At 41.8% G+C, this 16,092-nt stretch overlaps 4 protein-coding genes across 4 annotated transcripts; 3 read left to right on the top strand and 1 right to left on the bottom strand.

Moving 5' to 3' along the window:
- Nucleotides 1–3,433: 3,433 nt before the first annotated feature.
- Tengl2 (Testis EndoG-Like 2) lies at nucleotides 3,434–4,556 on the top strand. Its single transcript, XM_017242186.3, has 2 exons — nucleotides 3,434–3,688; nucleotides 3,746–4,556. Exons 1-2 carry the CDS (start codon nucleotides 3,515–3,517, stop codon nucleotides 4,526–4,528), a joined length of 957 nt encoding a protein of 318 aa, XP_017097675.2. The 5' UTR covers nucleotides 3,434–3,514; the 3' UTR covers nucleotides 4,529–4,556.
- Nucleotides 4,557–4,631: 75 nt separating this feature from the next.
- Nucleotides 4,632–5,912, top strand: Tengl3 (Testis EndoG-Like 3). Its single transcript, XM_017242185.3, has 2 exons — nucleotides 4,632–4,909; nucleotides 4,967–5,912. The coding sequence occupies exons 1-2, from the start codon at nucleotides 4,739–4,741 to the stop codon at nucleotides 5,810–5,812; spliced, it is 1,017 nt and encodes a 338-aa protein (XP_017097674.2). The 5' UTR covers nucleotides 4,632–4,738; the 3' UTR covers nucleotides 5,813–5,912.
- A 181-nt stretch (nucleotides 5,913–6,093) lies between these two features.
- Sec24CD (Secretory 24CD) lies at nucleotides 6,094–11,374 on the top strand. Its single transcript, XM_017242296.3, has 7 exons — nucleotides 6,094–6,675; nucleotides 6,933–8,009; nucleotides 8,064–8,523; nucleotides 8,587–8,702; nucleotides 8,766–9,633; nucleotides 9,693–10,483; nucleotides 10,544–11,374. The coding sequence occupies exons 1-7, from the start codon at nucleotides 6,433–6,435 to the stop codon at nucleotides 10,682–10,684; spliced, it is 3,696 nt and encodes a 1,231-aa protein (XP_017097785.2). The 5' UTR covers nucleotides 6,094–6,432; the 3' UTR covers nucleotides 10,685–11,374.
- Nucleotides 11,375–11,650: 276 nt separating this feature from the next.
- Nucleotides 11,651–16,001, bottom strand: sau (Golgi phosphoprotein 3 homolog sauron). Its single transcript, XM_017242299.3, has 5 exons — nucleotides 15,254–16,001; nucleotides 13,385–13,512; nucleotides 13,201–13,319; nucleotides 12,962–13,137; nucleotides 11,651–12,907 (listed from the first exon to the last, which is right to left on the bottom strand). The coding sequence occupies exons 1-5, from the start codon at nucleotides 15,467–15,469 to the stop codon at nucleotides 12,659–12,661; spliced, it is 888 nt and encodes a 295-aa protein (XP_017097788.1). The 5' UTR covers nucleotides 15,470–16,001; the 3' UTR covers nucleotides 11,651–12,658.
- Nucleotides 16,002–16,092: the final 91 nt, after the last annotated feature.

Below are 16,092 nucleotides of genomic sequence, written 5' to 3'. Positions count from 1 at the left end.
TTATAAATATAATTCTTTAATTGCTCCTAAAATCCACTGATGGTAGTAGGGAACGTTGACATAGATTGTTGGAGTATCACATGTTCGAACCCCAGCAGAAACCACACCCACCACCTGATTATTTACAACCAAAGCTCCTCCGGAATCGCCATCGCATGTTGTTTTCCCCTTTGATCCGGCGCATATGATTTTCTCATTAATCCATGGAAATATGGTGCATTCATCGGAGGGCACAATGGTTACATTAATTCCTTGCAATATGATAGGACCCTCTGTCACAAAATGCAAGATCCTTCCCCATCCGGTGATCAAGGCCTGGGCTCCAGCAGGAGGTGCGTGCGTAGCCAGTGCAATAGTTTGAGCTGTAGGACCAATTTTAACGGGATTGCTTAATCTCACCAAGGCAATGTCGTTGAGAAAAATAGGCGTATTGTCTATTTTATAATCTGGGTGTACCACAATCTTCGCAACGGTGAAAAGTTGTCCTCCTTTGTTTTTGTTTGAAGAACCAACTCGAACAGAAAATTCTGCTGGTCCATTAGAAATTACACAATGGCCGGCTGTTAACACGATGTCGGGTCTTATTAGTGAACCACCACAATCAGAAATCCAACCTCTTTCAAGTTTTTGTAAAAAAACCTGCCAAGGAGCTGCCTCGATAGCTGTATTACTTCCTCCAATGATACGATTTTCAGGATGGCCAATGTGTCCTGCCGAAAGGACATTAGCTGCCATTAGCAAGAGAAGCGTCTTAAAGAACATCCTGAACTTGTCCGATTGGGAAAACTGGATTGAATGATTTTACATCCAAGCAAGCTTGTTATTTATACAGAAAAATAATCTGCATTTTACCTCATGTCTAAATTTAGTTTCGCAAAAGGTATTCTTAAAAAATAAGAATGCGGGTTTTTAAGATAAATTTTTCAATTTGTGAAGTAATCTAAGGAGTTTAAAGTTATAGTTTATTACTTTTAAGTATAAAATCATAAATTAAATGCATTCAGATTATAGTTTTGTTTCTTTTTTAAGAAATTAAGTTAAGTACGCTTTTAAATAAATTTTTGAAAATAGATATTTTGTCTCTGGTAAACATTTTTCAAAATATGAATTTAAAATTTTAATAATTAATTAATAATTTTAATAAAATTTTAAATTTTAATCATTTTAAGTCCATTTTATCCGTTGACCCCATTTGGACAGAAAGCTTATACTCCATAAATGAGGGACGCAATAACCGCAAGTTTTCCCTTAAAAACTAATGAACTTCCAGAGTTTGCCGTTTTTTTAGAACTTTCCACATGATGGAAAAAATATTCAAGTACTCAATTTTCAATACAATTGGGATCTTAACGGCTATGAGATTTTTTGGTAACAAAACTTCTTAAGGTAGCAAAACCTTTGGCCAACCAGTTGAATAGGGAACTTCACCCCCATCTGGATTTATTTTGGCCAGAGATATACTCTTTTTTGGAAGAAATCGCTCGTTTAATCGCATAATAGCAATATCGTTTTCAATCGAATATATTATATATCGAACGTATAGCGGTAACATCCTTTAATCTCCTTTAAGAAGCTTGCCAAGGAACCTGTTCGATGGCTGTATGGTGATTCCAGAATTAGCACCAATCCGTTAAAAATACTTGAGTACCATTGAGTGTTTGTCTTGTTCGTTTAAAGAATCAAGTAGATATATTTTTTATGAACTATACTTTTCCATCAAAGATTTTCCCAATATACATTTCGGGCCTCGGCCGACAATTGAATGCACCAAAATATCCAATGGATAATAGTGCCTAAAAGTCGTACAGAAGCGCCTTACAGTAAATAAAGTCCATAAGTTTGGGTTCTATGTTTTTAACGATGTTTTTTACTATTTCGTTCAATAATCGAATTGTTATTGGAAAAGATATTGGCATAGACTTCGCAGTATGGTTCCTTTTTGTACCCTTTTGAAGAAGATCCTCCTCATCCCTTAAAGGGGACCCCAATTTGATTTTTGAAAATTTGATAAAAATTCGAATATTTGAAAAAATATTTTATATATTTTTTGTTGCTAATGTTTAGTGAAGAAGCTTTTTTTTGACAATTTTATTTTTCATTTATTCATTTTTGTATATTTATAAATATAACTTCGCAACTGCATCTAAAATCCATTTGTGGTAGAAGGGAACGTTGACAAAGACTGTTCGCGTATCACATGTTTCAAGTCCAAAAGAAACCACACCTACCACCTGGTTATTTACAACCAAAGCTCCTCCGGAATCTCCAACGCATGCTGTGTTTCCTTTTGATCCGGCGCATATGATTTTCTCGTTAATCCATGGAAATGTGGAGCACTCATATGGGGACAAAATGGTAACATTGATTCCTTGCAATATGATAGGAGCCTCTTGCACATAAGGCGAGATAAGGCCCCATCCGGTGATCAAGGCCTGGGCTCCAGCAGGAGGTGCGTACGTAGCCAGTGCAATAGTTTGAGCTGAAGGACCAATTTTAACGGGATTTGTAATTCTCAACACGGCAATGTCGTTGAGCTTAGTGCGAATATTATAATCCTGGTGTACTATAATATTCGCAACGGCGAAAAGTTGTCCTCCTTCTTCTCTGTTTGAAGAACCAACTCGAACAGAAAATTCGATAACTTGTCCCTTAGGAACTACACAATGAGCGGCGGTTAACACAATGTCGGATCTTATTAGTGATCCGCCACATATGTATGTAATTGATATTTCATGTCTTTTTAAAAAAACCTGCCAAGGAGCTGTTTCGATAGCTGTATTACTTCCTCCAATGATACGATTTTCAGGATGGCCAATGTGTCCTGCCGAAAGGACATTAGCTGCCATTAGCAAGAGAAGTGCCTTGGTGAACATCCTGAACTGGTTCGATTGGGACTACTGGATTCAATGATTTCACAGCAAAATAAGCTTGTAATTTATACTGAAAAATAATCTGCATTTTGTCTCATGTCTAAATTTAGTTTCACAAAAGGTGTTCTTTAAATATAAGAATGCGGGGTTTTAAGATAAGTTTTTCAATTTCTGAAGAAATCTATAAATATAGAACTTTCTAAGTAGAAAACAAAAAATTAGATATTTTTAGACTATGTCGGTAGTTTCTAAAAAGCAATTAAAATGAATACAATTTTAAATATATTATTACAAAGTTATTATATTGTCTTTGACTAAAAATTTTTAAAAAAAAAGGAGGTTTAACATAAGCCTTTGAAATCTCAGAAATCTATTTGAATAAAGACGGAACACTTGCATATACTCCAGTACTGATTTATGAGCTTCATGCCTTTTTTTCAAACATTTGAAGAGATTTTCTTTGGAAATCCTTCTCCTCCTAAAGCGGATATAACTTTGTTGGCAGAGTTATAGATGTTACTGAGGGCTTTAAAGATCATTCCAATAAATATTCCAATAAACTCCCCACTTATTCTAAGAGAAAGCTTTCAAAAATAGATTTATTCTTAGCATAATGAGACAGATTTAATTTACTGGATCCACCTATGGAACCAAAATGGCAATTCCTGGCCTTTGGCGTAGTCCTCACTGTAAGTACAGTAAGTTTGTCTTTTGTAGCTGGAATGTACTTTCAGCAGCAAGACGCCAAAAAACGCCTAAATAAAATAATAGAAAAGGATCCCTATGCTTACTATGTTAGTCCAAAATTTGATGAAGTGGTAAGTTTTTTTACCAAACTTGCAGTTATAAACTGGAATTATTTTCCATATCTTTAGTTTGGCCTTTTCGAGGACCAGGAGCATCACACTCACCGCATGGCAAAGATCATGAAGTACGGATTTCCTGGCCTAGACGATCTTCGGCTTTATTCTGATTTTGTATTATCATACGATCGCCGGAACCGGGTAGCCCATTGGGTATGTGAACATCTTGAAATAGACCAACTACGAACCGATAGGATAAGCAGACGTAATCGGACCTATCAACCGGACATGCGAGTGCCCTCTAACTTCCGGTCAGAACTAACTGACTACCGCAGATCCGGATTTGACCGTGGTCACTTAGCAGCCGCTGGGAATCACCACTTGGAGTTGGAACATTGCCAGGATACTTTTTTCCTCACCAATGTTGCTCCGCAAATTGGTGAAGGATTCAATCGTGGTGCCTGGCGGAATCTGGAGACTTATGTGAGAAATCTTGTACACCGATTTGGATCCGTATATGTCTGCACGGGTCCGCTTTATAAGCCACATCAAAAGGATGGCGGAAAGTTTGGTGTGGAATATGAAATGATTGGCCTGAATATGGTAGCAGTGCCCACTCACTTTTTCAAGGTGATTATGGTTGAGTCGATCTTACCCATGGGCAAGCCCTATATGGAAGGATATGTCCTGCCTAATGCAGAGATTCCAAAGGACCTGACCCTTCGCTCCTTCCTCTGTGACATTCGGGAAATTGAACATTACGCGGGTCTCAAGTTTTTTGACGGTATACGGAGAAGTGCTATATTTGGCAGTAATTATTCAAGTGAATCACAGGTTTTCCGCGATTTCCGCTAAAACACCATAATAAATTAAGGCATAAAAAATATTCATAAAAAGTTTTGGTTTCACTAAACAGCGATCAACTTTTCATATTGAAAAGCCTTTTTCTTGACAATTCAACACTTATTTCTGACACAAATTCCTTGCCGTTGATTTTTTTTTACACATACATAGTATTAGTTTATTGGGCAACGAAAAAAGTCTAAATTATTGTTAACCTCAAAAATGTCCTTAAACGATTGGAGACCACATCAATATGCTATGTGTGCTCTGGCAGGATTAACGGGATTCATGTGCGGTGCTTTTGTCCAGCAGGAGGTGTCCATAAAGAAACTTTTCCGACAGATTAGAAGAGATCCGTACATCTACTATCATAGACACAAGCTGTACCCAATGGTGACTCTATTTCTAATGATTAGCGTTTTCATAAACTAATCTTTTCTTTTCGAAAAGCTATCAACTTTTGGGACTGATCACGAGAAGCGTTTGTGGAATCGATCCAGCTCATTGAGTGACAAATTTCGGGAGCGTATCGTATCGCCATTTTTCGATTTAGTCAGTGCATTCTTTATGCTCAAAACCGATAATGCCACCACCACCGATCTGCTGGACTTGATCAAGTACGGTCTGCCGAGCTCCGAGAATCTGCTCGTTCACAAAGACTACGTTGTCTCGCAGGATATGCGCATCAACAGCCCGAGATGGATCTGTGAGCATTTTCGTGGCGATTACCAAAAAATAGCCCCTGATGAATCCGGTTATGCTAACCTCAATCTACGCTATAATGATGTCTATGTTCTTAGCTGTGGCTCCATGAAAATCTGCAAAGCTTTTAAGCGACGGATATGGAACGATCTTGAGGAGTACGTGGCCGCCAAAGCGCAGGAGTATGGCTCAGTGTATGCCTACACTGGACCAATTTACACTCCCTTCTGCCACGAGGATAACAAGTGGTCCATGAAGTATGAGGTTTTCGATTGGATACCAGTTCCGGTTCCGTCGCACTACTTCAAGGTTTTAATTATGGACAGTCAAATTCCCGGAAGTTATCCGTACATGGAAGGATATATAATAGAAAATAGCCGTATAGTAGGGGGCAAGTTGAGCGATCATTTAGCCAAGATCGAAGAAATCGAGCGGTATACAGGACTACGATTCAACAAGGACCTTAAACCGGCCGTAAAATTTGATAAGGGGGCATTCAGGGTGGACACCACATCCTGGGCGGGGAGATTCCAAGAGATATCCGAGCCGCTTTTGGGGATTCCTTCGAATAACCATGAGATAAACGAAGTATAAAAATCTCACCCAAAAATATTTTTAAAAATGCATTGAATTCACATAAATCCATTTTTTAAGTATACAAAATATTATTAACTATTTGGTCGAAATGCAATAAATCCCTTTACTGGAAAAAAAAATAATTTTATTTCAGAATTTTCAAATATTAAAGCTCTTAAATATGACGTCACTCTGTAAACAATAACCACCTTCTTAACAGCGCATGCTAAACAGCTGTTACCTTACACCACACTGTTAAACAATCGATAGGCCCGCTGACGGACAGTGTTGGAAAACAGTGCTGTTTACGTGGCAGCAACTAAAAGAGGCAAAAAAAAATCGAATTGGGGAACTGACGTGGAAGTTCGGTCCTGTCTGAAATTATTTTTGTTTTTCTACCAGCGACTCGTGCGCCGCGGCCGTCAAGAGTTGAGGCACCAGTCCCAAGACCCTATCCGAGCAGTTAGTGGTCAGAAATCCGCCGCTGTAGCTCCACAAATTGCCAAATATCCGTGGCGAACTTTGAGCCACCAGTGTGTGTTTCGATTTAATTTCCCCCGCTCTCTCTTGACTCTTGGTGGTGTGTGAAAGTTGTTTGGATTCGATTTGGATTTCCTGGGATTAGAAAAGGGCTGATAATGAATCCGAATATGTACGGGCCACCGCCCACGCAATTCCAGCAACCACAGGCGCAGCAGCAGCCGCAGTTTGGAGCGCCTCCTCCGATTTCCGGTGGATGGCCACCTCAACAGCAACCACTACAACAGCAGCAACAGCCGTTGCCGCCGCAGCAGCACCTGCAACAACAACCAGCACAGTATGGAGCACCGCCGACGTCGTCAGCTCCACAGACTTACCTGAATGGCAACTACCAACAGCAGGTGAAATCACGGGAATTTTAATCTTGACCTACAATACTGATTTACTAGATTTTTTTTTGGAATACCTCCCCTTTGGGAGTATATACATAGATTTATAAATTATTAAGCCGGGGAAGAGTTCTAACAAACAGCTTCCGATAAGCTTCCATTCACTCACCTAAAAAAAAGGTCATCCCGATTTCATAATAGAAAACTTGAAGCTAGTCTTTGTAGATAAGAAATATAAATGTTTCAACAAAAAATATCTTTACTTCCAGCTGGCCACGTCGATGGGTGGCTTGAGTGTGAGCGGAGGAGGAGTTGGTGGAGGAAATCCTCTGAAGCCACCACCCACCGCCCAAGGATTGCCTCCAGTTTCAGCTGCTGGACCGCCTTCAACCGGTTTCAATCAGTTCAACTCCAATGCAGCACCTCCACCTCCGATCAATAATAACAATGCTGCTTTCGCTCCGCCACCGGCTACCAGCTATGCCAATGGAGCACCACCGCCCAGTAGTACCGCGCAGAGCGTGCCAAGCGGTGTGAATCAGATGACCCTAAATAGTGCCGGCTTAGCGGGCTTGCCGCATATGCCGCCTCCAAAGGCGGCCACGCCGGTGGGACCTCCCGGTCAGCAGCCCCTTGGAGCTCCAGGGCAACCACCACTACCAGGAGCAGGTGCTCCAGTAGCTGGTCAGCCACCTCTACCTGGTCAGGCACCTCTTCCTGGGCAGCCTCCACTACCAGGACAGATTCCCACATCCCAGCCTGCACCAGGACCTTTTGGAGTGCCAACTTCGCGACCTGGACAGCCTCTGTTGCCGCCTGGAGCTGCTCCTCCGACTTTTACACAACCGGGACTCCCTCAACCACAGGCGGGGCCACCACAGCAACAACCTGGCCTACCACCCAAACTCCAGCCGGGACTTCCGCCGACGGGACTGCCGCCTCAACCTCAACCGGGATTTCCTCCTCAACAACAGCCGGGACTGCCGCCCCAGCTGCAACCTGGACTACCACCCCAAGCGCAGCCTGGATTACCACCCCAACCAGGAGCTCCTTATGGGGCTCCCCAGCCAGGAGGTTATCCTGGCGCTGGTTATCCGGGTCAGCAGGCAGCAGGAGGATTTCCAGGAGCACCACCACCGCTTCCTGGACAGCAACCAGCTGCTCCGCCCCAATTCGGAGCCCCACAACCAGGATATCCCGGTCAGCAGCCCGGTTATCCACCCCAGCCAGGTCAGCCGCCCATGCCTGGATATCCGCCACAGCCAGGACAGCAGCCCGGAGCTCCAGGATATCCACCTCAACCAGGTGTCGGCTACCCAGGACAACCAGGTCGTCCAGGATTTAATGTGCGTATAAACACCATTAAAGCCATGAACCCCATTTTATGAGAATATTTTTAGCAACCTCCTATGCCAGGAGCAGGAAACATGTACCAACAGGCTCCGCAGCCTCGGCGTCTGGATCCCGACCAAATGCCCAATCCCATCCAAGTGATGATTGAGAACCAGCGCTTGGCCGGAGGACCGTTCGTGACCAATCAACCCGGACTATTGCCTCCATTGGTGACCACAAAGTTCGTGGTCCACGATCAGGGAAATTCCTCCCCTCGCTTTATGCGCTCATCGCTGTACTGCATCCCCAATACCGGAGATCTGCTCAAGACCACGGCTCTGCCGCTGACGTTGAACATTTCGCCACTGGCCAAGATCGCCGAGGGTGAACTAGAGCCACCGATTGTCAACTTTGGCGACATGGGACCCATTCGCTGCAACCGATGCAAAGCGTACATGTCACCCAACATGCAGTTCGTGGATGCAGGTCGTCGATTCCAGTGTCTTATGTGCAAGGTGACATCCGAGGGTGAGTAGATGCTTATGACTTAAAAAAAAATGTAATAATATCTGTCGTTAATCTTCGTTTTAGTTCATCCGGATTATTACCAGCACCTGGATCACACAGGACAGCGTGTGGACAAGCATGAGAGGCCAGAGCTGCTGCTGGGTACTTACGAATTCCTGGCCACCAAGGATTACTGTCGGGTAGGTTCAAAAAGGGTTCTCTACTTTCGGTACAAAACTGATTGGATTTTGTTATCTTTTTAGAACAACACTCCTCCGGAGGTTCCTGCTTTCATTTTCATCATTGATGTCTCGTACAACACAGTAAAGTCCGGGTTGGTTCATCTCCTGTGCGCCCAGATCAAGAACATACTTAAGCATTTGCCAGTGGATCAGGGCCAGGACAAGTCAAAGGTGCGCGTGGGATTCATCACCTACAACAGCACCGTGCATTTCTACAACATCAAGAGCAGCTTGGCCCAGCCCCAAATGATGGTGGTGGGCGATGTTCAGGAAATGTTCATGCCCCTGCTCGACGGTTTCCTTTGCCATCCAGAGGAGTCTGCAGCGGTTATTGATGCTCTGATGGAGGAGATTCCACGCATGTTTGCGGACACCAAGGAAACTGAGACGATTCTCTACCCGGCCATTCAGGCTGGCTTGGAAGCCCTCAAAGCCTCCAATGCCTCTGGAAAGTTGTTGGTCTTCAATTCAACGCTTCCCATAGCGGAAGCTCCTGGCAAGCTGAAGAACCGCGACGATCGGAAACTTTTGGGCACCGACAAGGAGAAGACCGTTCTCACCCCGCAGACAACCGCCTACAATCAACTGGGTCAGGAGTGTGTCCAGCAGGGTTGCTCTGTGGATCTGTTTGTGTTCAATAACGCGTACATAGACATTGCCACGATCGGTCAGGTCGCTCGGTTGACGGGCGGAGAGGTGTACAAGTACACGTACTTCCAGGCGGACGTGGATGGCAAGCGTCTGATTGAGGACATCATTAAGAACGTATCCCGGCCCATCGCCTTTGATGCCGTTATGCGAGTACGCACCTCGGCGGGTATTCGCCCTACGGATTTCTATGGCCATTTCTTCATGTCCAACACCACAGACGTGGAGCTGGCCAGTATTGGTGAGTATTTTCATGAAGATTGTTTGGCGATTTGAAACGAAATGACCTCTTACTTGTAGACTCCACCAAATCGGTGAGCATTGAGATCAAACACGACGACAAGCTGCCGCCGGAGGAGAATGTCTACCTACAGGTGGCCTTGCTCTACACCTCGTGCAGTGGACAGCGGCGCCTGCGTATACTCAACCTGGCACTGCGGGTGACCACAACGATTGCGGATGTCTTCAAGAGCTGCGACCTGGATGCAATGATGCTTTTCTTCGCAAAACAGGCCTGCTTCAAGCTTATGGAGCACACGCCCAAACAGGTTAAGGACAACCTGATCCATCGGTCGGCTCAGATCCTGGCCTGTTACCGAAAACATTGCACATCTCCCACCTCCGCCGGCCAACTTATCCTGCCCGAGTGCCTCAAGCTCTTACCCTTGTACTCCTCGTGCCTGCTGAAGAACGATGCGATTTCCGGTGGCTCCGACATGACGCTGGACGATCGCTCTTATGTTATCCAGTTTGTGTTGTCAATGGACCTCAACCAGTCTGTGAACTATCTGTATCCCCGATTCATTCCCATACACAACGCTGTGCCAGAGGAAACAGATTTGCCAACACCCGTCCGATGCACGCACGAAAAGACCCAGGAGGATGGCGCCTACATCCTGGAGAACGGAGTCCATCTGTTCGTCTGGCTGGGCCAGGCTCTCTCCCCGAACTTTGTACAGTCTGTTTTCGGTGTCCAGGGACTGCAGCAACTTGCTCTCGAGCGTTTCAACATCGTGGCAGACACGCCACTGGCCAAGCGCATCAGCGATATTCTAGAGCAGATCATGCAGGAGCGCACACGATACATGAGGGTATGTATTTCTTAAGTTCTTGCCCAATATTCCCTAATCTCATGTTCCATCTTATGACAGATCACTTGGCTGCGTCAAAACGACAAACTGGAGAGCGTGTTCCGTCACTTTTTGGTCGAGGACCGTGGCACAGACGGCTCGGCCAGCTATGTCGATTTCCTGTGTCACATGCACAAGGAGATCAAGGACTTACTGAGTTAGCACGCCGGCCATTCAGGGATGTACAAGCAGGCCGAGGCGAGTTGGGCGGACAGCTATTCCCAGAACCGGGCACGGTTGCGTCGCCTGTCCTCCATGCGCAGTCGCCTGGGAAAATAGGGTGGAAGATCGGAGAGAGCTAAGAAATCCGTTGTAGGAACTGGAGCCTCAGCTGGCGGAACTTCAATTATATTTACATAAAAAATACATATACATATATATTAATTAACGTCTATCATTTTGAGCGTATCAATTCTTCCATTAATTTTATTAAAGTTTCCATTGATTTGCATTGATTTACTTTAAAGTTTATATACTATATAATATATATTTGTATGTATTTCCCCCATCGCTACGCTAAAGAAAGGAAAAAAAAACGGAACATTTGTTAAACAAGGCAACTAAAAAATTGCAAATTCTTAGCAAAAATTATTCTCTTATCAAATTCCACTGAATATGATAAATTGTAATTAAAAATTACTCGCAAATTTCCCACAGTTGAAAACTACTAGATGATTATAATGGATAGAATAAGAGCACTCCTTTGTTTCCTTCGTTTTGTTTATTTTTTTGGCCTAAAAACTGATGATGTTAATTTTAATGTATTTTTGCAATAACTTGTGCGCTGCGCCCTGCTTTTTATCATACTGTATGTCATTTAAAAGATTATTATTATATATTATAAAACCTAAATGTTTCGTGTGAGAATTATTCGACTTATATGGTTATATTGCCCCCTCTACGGAAATCAGACACTGTTCAAAGCGGAAAAAAATATAGTGAGATCGAAAATTGGAATAAAAACTTAAAAATACTACAAATACTTGTTTGATTTTAATGGAGATATATATTTTATTTATTTGAAATCCTTATTAAACGGTGGATATTAAATATTTTGGCCCCAATGCCAATGGTTTCCCCAACTCTTTCCCTTAATTCACAACTATTTGAAAACATTTAAGGTATATATAAGGTTTATATATTTATATTTGTATTATAGTTTATTAGGCCTTTAAATATCTAAGAATTATTATTATTTGACGTGCACATTTTACATTTACATAAATTTTCATTCTTGCGTTGTCCCTTCTCTCGTTATTTTTTACTTTATTTGTATTTTTATTTTCAATTAGCATTTAGAAAAGGTTCTTCAACTTCAATGTTCCCAAAAATTCTCAATAACAATTTAAATTAAAAACATTGCCTAGGATCATCAGAATATGTCGCTCCGTGTGAATATATCGGTCTGATCGTGTTGTGTTTTGGGTTTGGGTGGGTGCGTACTTATGTGTATGTCACTGTTTTCGAAAAATTTAATTATTTTTTAAAACTGATTTGTCACCGCGAAATTTAATATTCTAAAATAAATCAAGTGACATTTAAAATATAATAGGAAAAATATTGAAAATAAATTATTTGAATAGGAAGTTTTAACGCAGCTTGCACAGACTTTAAAATATATGTATAATTTTATTATTTTTTGTTTTTGGCGCTTACAATTAGTTATATAAATACAAAAACATTGCTGCAACTTTGAATTCTCCGAGAAAAATGTTCAGGTTCATTGCAAGAAAAATCACTACTATAACTTACTGCTTAAGTTTGGAAAACATTGTGTTTACAGAAAAATGCTCAAAGAACTGAAGAGAGAACTGAAAAGAAAGGACAACTGAGCAGTTGACATCAATGCAGTTTCGACAAAAATATATATATATTTTTAAAGGTTTTATGGCTGCTTCCTCATCATTCTTAAAATATTTATATTACTGAAACTGATTTTTTTGGGGTGGTTGCGTTGTTGCCATTCAGAAGAAATATATCTTTACGACCAATTCATTTCCACTCACAGCAAAGTTTCGAAAACAAAAGCAGCGAAATGTATTCCAGATGTTGGTGTGGTTGGGTTTTGTGTTGGATTTGTGGGGGAAAATAGTGTGTGTGCTGTTGAGAGGAGCTGAAAAACGATCAAAGGAGCGCCTATTTCGTAAACGCCATGAACACCGCCCACAGGATCTCGTTCGCGTTCGGCTTGGACGCCTCCGTTTCAAAGTCGAGATCCAGCAGCTCCCGCACTCGCTTCATGGCCACCTCGTAGTCATCGTCGTTGAGTGGCGCAAAAGCATTTTCAATGACATCGCTGGCGTGGGCCAAGAAGATCAGAGCCAGCATACGCTTGTCCATGCGCTGGGGATCATTTACCCACTTGGACAGCACAGAATCTTGTATCTAAAAGGGTTAACATTAATATTTTAATTTATTTCTAATGAATGTTAGTCGTACCTTCTTTACGAGACGACACTTGACAACATTGTCGCTTAGCGGATGTGTCGTCATATCGAAGAGTAGAAAATTTTGCTTTTCCGTTGTGAGCACACCCTTCTCCACCAGATTCTTGGCCAGACGTTCACGAACATTTTTTAACTGGTAGCGCAATTTTAAAGGATTCCAGGTTTCACCTAAAAAAATATAAAACAGCATTACATCTATTATCTGAATTTTATAGAAAACTAAACCCATACCGCTTAGATATTCAATCCAGCTCTGCACCGTCTCTGGGGGGTCTGTTTCCTTGATGTGTTTGAGTGCCTCATCTAATAGAACATCGCCGGTTTGCTGATCCGATTTCAAAATCAATTTTCTGCAAAAAATATTTATAGTTTAAGAATTTTATAAAAGAGTTCTATTGTTTATTTATTTAAATACCTTGTACATAGGCCACGTCGTCGCATGCCGGATTTCTCGATCATCACACGACCTCGCAGGCCGAGTTCTATGAGAATGCATCCACGCAATCCGCTTGATATGCAATCATTCCAGAACGATGTGTAGCCCTAAAAAGAATACATAAAATAAGTAAAGGTAAAAACTGTTTTTTATTAAACCTAAAGAGCTCTAAGGTATATGGTATATTTTGAAGAGAACCTGACTTAAGCCCTTCTCTTAGACCCACAGCAAGTCTATAAAATGATGAATTATTAAGATGTGTTGCTAGGCTAGGCCCGTAAGGGTTTCATTCAACGTCAAGACCCGGCTGTTTCAACATTAAACACTTGAATTTGCTTAGGCTTGAGTAATAAAACCCACAGAAACATGTCATAAAAGCCAGCATTGCGATCTATTAATAAAATACCGCCAAAAGGTCCAAGTTTATTATTAGAAAATGATATATAAAGTTGAAAGTATAATTATACAAACTTTTAAAAATTTAGGACAATTTCAAAGCCCAATACTGAGTCATTTGCAATTAAAATAGACGAACAATCGGCATTTCCTGATATGGAAACGTTCCTAATGGATGGCACACATATAAAATGTAAAAGTACATATCGTATCAAAAAAATGAATGACGTTGTTGGACTGATAAGACAGCACCGATAAGCATGAGGAGAGGCAACATTTTGGAAGCACTTCCTCAAACAATTAGCCAAATGGAAGAATTGTTTCCGATAAGAACAAGAAACGAGACTAAAACTAAAACCAAACCGAGCAACAAGCCACACGTCCCGGCGTTCCAATGCGGGCAAAATAATAAAAACAAATAGACGTAGTACTGGGGATGTGGAACTGGTGTCACTCGCATGTGTATGTATGATGTACCATAATATACGAAATGGCAATTGAGCGATAAAGCTCCGGAGGCAAGTGAAATACAAAACAGACATATTCAATGGAGAAAATGAGAGAATGTGCCGGTTGGAAATAATGGGGCACGTAAGCGGTCGATTCTCGCTTATGGATAACATCCCAAAAATATCCAAAGATTTGTGAATATTTCAATCGTATGCAAATGAAGTGGTCACTTATTGGAAAACTCGTTTGACGAAACCCCCTCTCTCAAATGTGGAGTTTTTGACGAGCGTGATGCTGTAATGGACATGGATGTGTGTATTCTTCTGAAGGTCTATATATCATAGACCTGTTACTAGGCTCCATCTATCTGTCAAAATAACTAACCATTTCGTAATTACTTCTTTAACTGATTAAACGTACTTGGAAAAGCTTACTGAAAAGCTATTAAGATTATTTCCAATTCCAACTATTTCTGAGTAGCTCCAAACATAGATAAGAGGCCGTGACTATATTTATGAGCAGCGAAGAGCTGGTAACGAGTTATTGCTCATCTTGGTCAAGAGATTTCATAGTTTATTGCACAACAAACTGGAAAAGTTGTGAGTTCAAGTTGGAGAGGCATGGGGGGCTAACAAACAATATATTTTTCTAAAAATTAAACCTATTCCTGTTAGATTTTATAATAAAATATAAGCTTCTTTAAAAATATCTTTTAAAAATATTACTTAAACCCTTTGAAGCCAGCCCCCCCTGGGAGTCTACGACTCTGCCAACAGATGGTCCATCACGATGCACCCAAAGCCAAACAAAAGGTTGTCTTGGAGGGTTGGGAAGAGAGACAAAGAAAGACTGAGCCAGTCGAGAAGGTCAGAAGCAAAAAGCCTAGTTAACATTTAAAGAAATGTGTACTTGATATCTTGATGTTGTGATGGCCAACACTAATTAATTTGGGCCCACTTTCTAGCACAGAAATCTGATAAGGTTTCCCCAGCAATGTCGCACCTCTTTGTCCTTCAGTCCCAGCAGCAGAACCTCCTCCATGAGCGTGAGTCGTGTCTCCTTGGAGTCGCCGTCGTCGATGTTGTCCTCCTGGTCCTTGTGCGAGTCCAACGCATCCTGATTGTCGTCGGGAGTGTTGGCATTCAGACCACCCTCCGCCCCACCACCATTTTCCCGGGGCTTCACCGAGCGCCTCACCAGGCCGTCGGAGCGATTCATTCCGGATCGGGATAACACGGATTCTGCAGATGGAGCTTCTCTGTTTTTCTTTCTATTCTTTTTTTGTTCGGTTTTGTGTGTGTGGCACTATTTGCTGACTCGACGTTGGAGCCTCTCCTGTATATATTTCGTCAATGTGTGTTCACCGATGTGTGTAAGTGCCCCCAAGTGTGGGTGGGTGTGTGTATTCCAGTGTGTGTTGTGTATGTTTTTGTGTATTGTTGTGTTTCCGCTCTGTTTTGCGCTCCTCTTTTTCGCTGACTTTTGCACACACGCACTTTTCTTCTTCGTTCGCACTCTCGCAAAATGCAATAGGGCCCAAAACTACGTTTCGTTGTTGTTGCTGGTCGTTTTTCGATTAAATAACTTTAGAATTTATCTCACAATTTGGCGGCGCGTACTAAATATGCGATTGCATGGCTTTGCATTTACTGGAAATATACAAATGCCTGCGCAAAATAAGCTTTTTTATTATTTGTGTCTTTTGTCGTAGCTTCTGTTTCTTCGACGTGACATTTTTCCAATCCAGTGTTGAAAAGTGTCGCGAGTTAAAATTGTTAATAAAAGCGAATGATGTTTTAATTCTCAATTTATTATAGAAAAAAAAATATATTTTTTATTTA

Source organism: Drosophila bipectinata, chromosome 2L, assembly GCF_030179905.1.
Source record: "Drosophila bipectinata strain 14024-0381.07 chromosome 2L, DbipHiC1v2, whole genome shotgun sequence".
NCBI classification, from domain to species: Eukaryota; Metazoa; Arthropoda; class Insecta; order Diptera; family Drosophilidae; genus Drosophila; species Drosophila bipectinata.
Note: the sequence above shows the minus strand (reverse complement) of the source record. Positions and strands in the feature narration are given on the sequence as shown.

Excerpts from the sequence above, each read along its gene's own strand:
- Tengl2 (XM_017242186.3), top strand. The coding sequence starts at position 3,515 with ATGGAACCAAAATGGCAATTCCTGGCCTTTGGCGTAGTCCTCACTGTA. Across the intron at positions 3,689-3,745 it reads GTCCAAAATTTGATGAAGTG|TTTGGCCTTTTCGAGGACCA; the intron begins GTAAGTTTTTTT and ends CCATATCTTTAG.
- Tengl3 (XM_017242185.3), top strand. The coding sequence starts at position 4,739 with ATGTCCTTAAACGATTGGAGACCACATCAATATGCTATGTGTGCTCTG. Across the intron at positions 4,910-4,966 it reads GACACAAGCTGTACCCAATG|CTATCAACTTTTGGGACTGA; the intron begins GTGACTCTATTT and ends CTTTTCGAAAAG.
- Sec24CD (XM_017242296.3), top strand. The coding sequence starts at position 6,433 with ATGAATCCGAATATGTACGGGCCACCGCCCACGCAATTCCAGCAACCA. Across the intron at positions 6,676-6,932 it reads ATGGCAACTACCAACAGCAG|CTGGCCACGTCGATGGGTGG; the intron begins GTGAAATCACGG and ends CTTTACTTCCAG. Across the intron at positions 8,010-8,063 it reads CAGGTCGTCCAGGATTTAAT|CAACCTCCTATGCCAGGAGC; the intron begins GTGCGTATAAAC and ends GAATATTTTTAG.
- sau (XM_017242299.3), bottom strand. The coding sequence starts at position 15,469 with ATGAATCGCTCCGACGGCCTGGTGAGGCGCTCGGTGAAGCCCCGGGAA. Across the intron at positions 13,320-13,384 it reads CGACGTGGCCTATGTACAAG|AAAATTGATTTTGAAATCGG; the intron begins GTATTTAAATAA and ends TATTTTTTGCAG. Across the intron at positions 13,138-13,200 it reads CTGGATTGAATATCTAAGCG|GTGAAACCTGGAATCCTTTA; the intron begins GTATGGGTTTAG and ends ATATTTTTTTAG.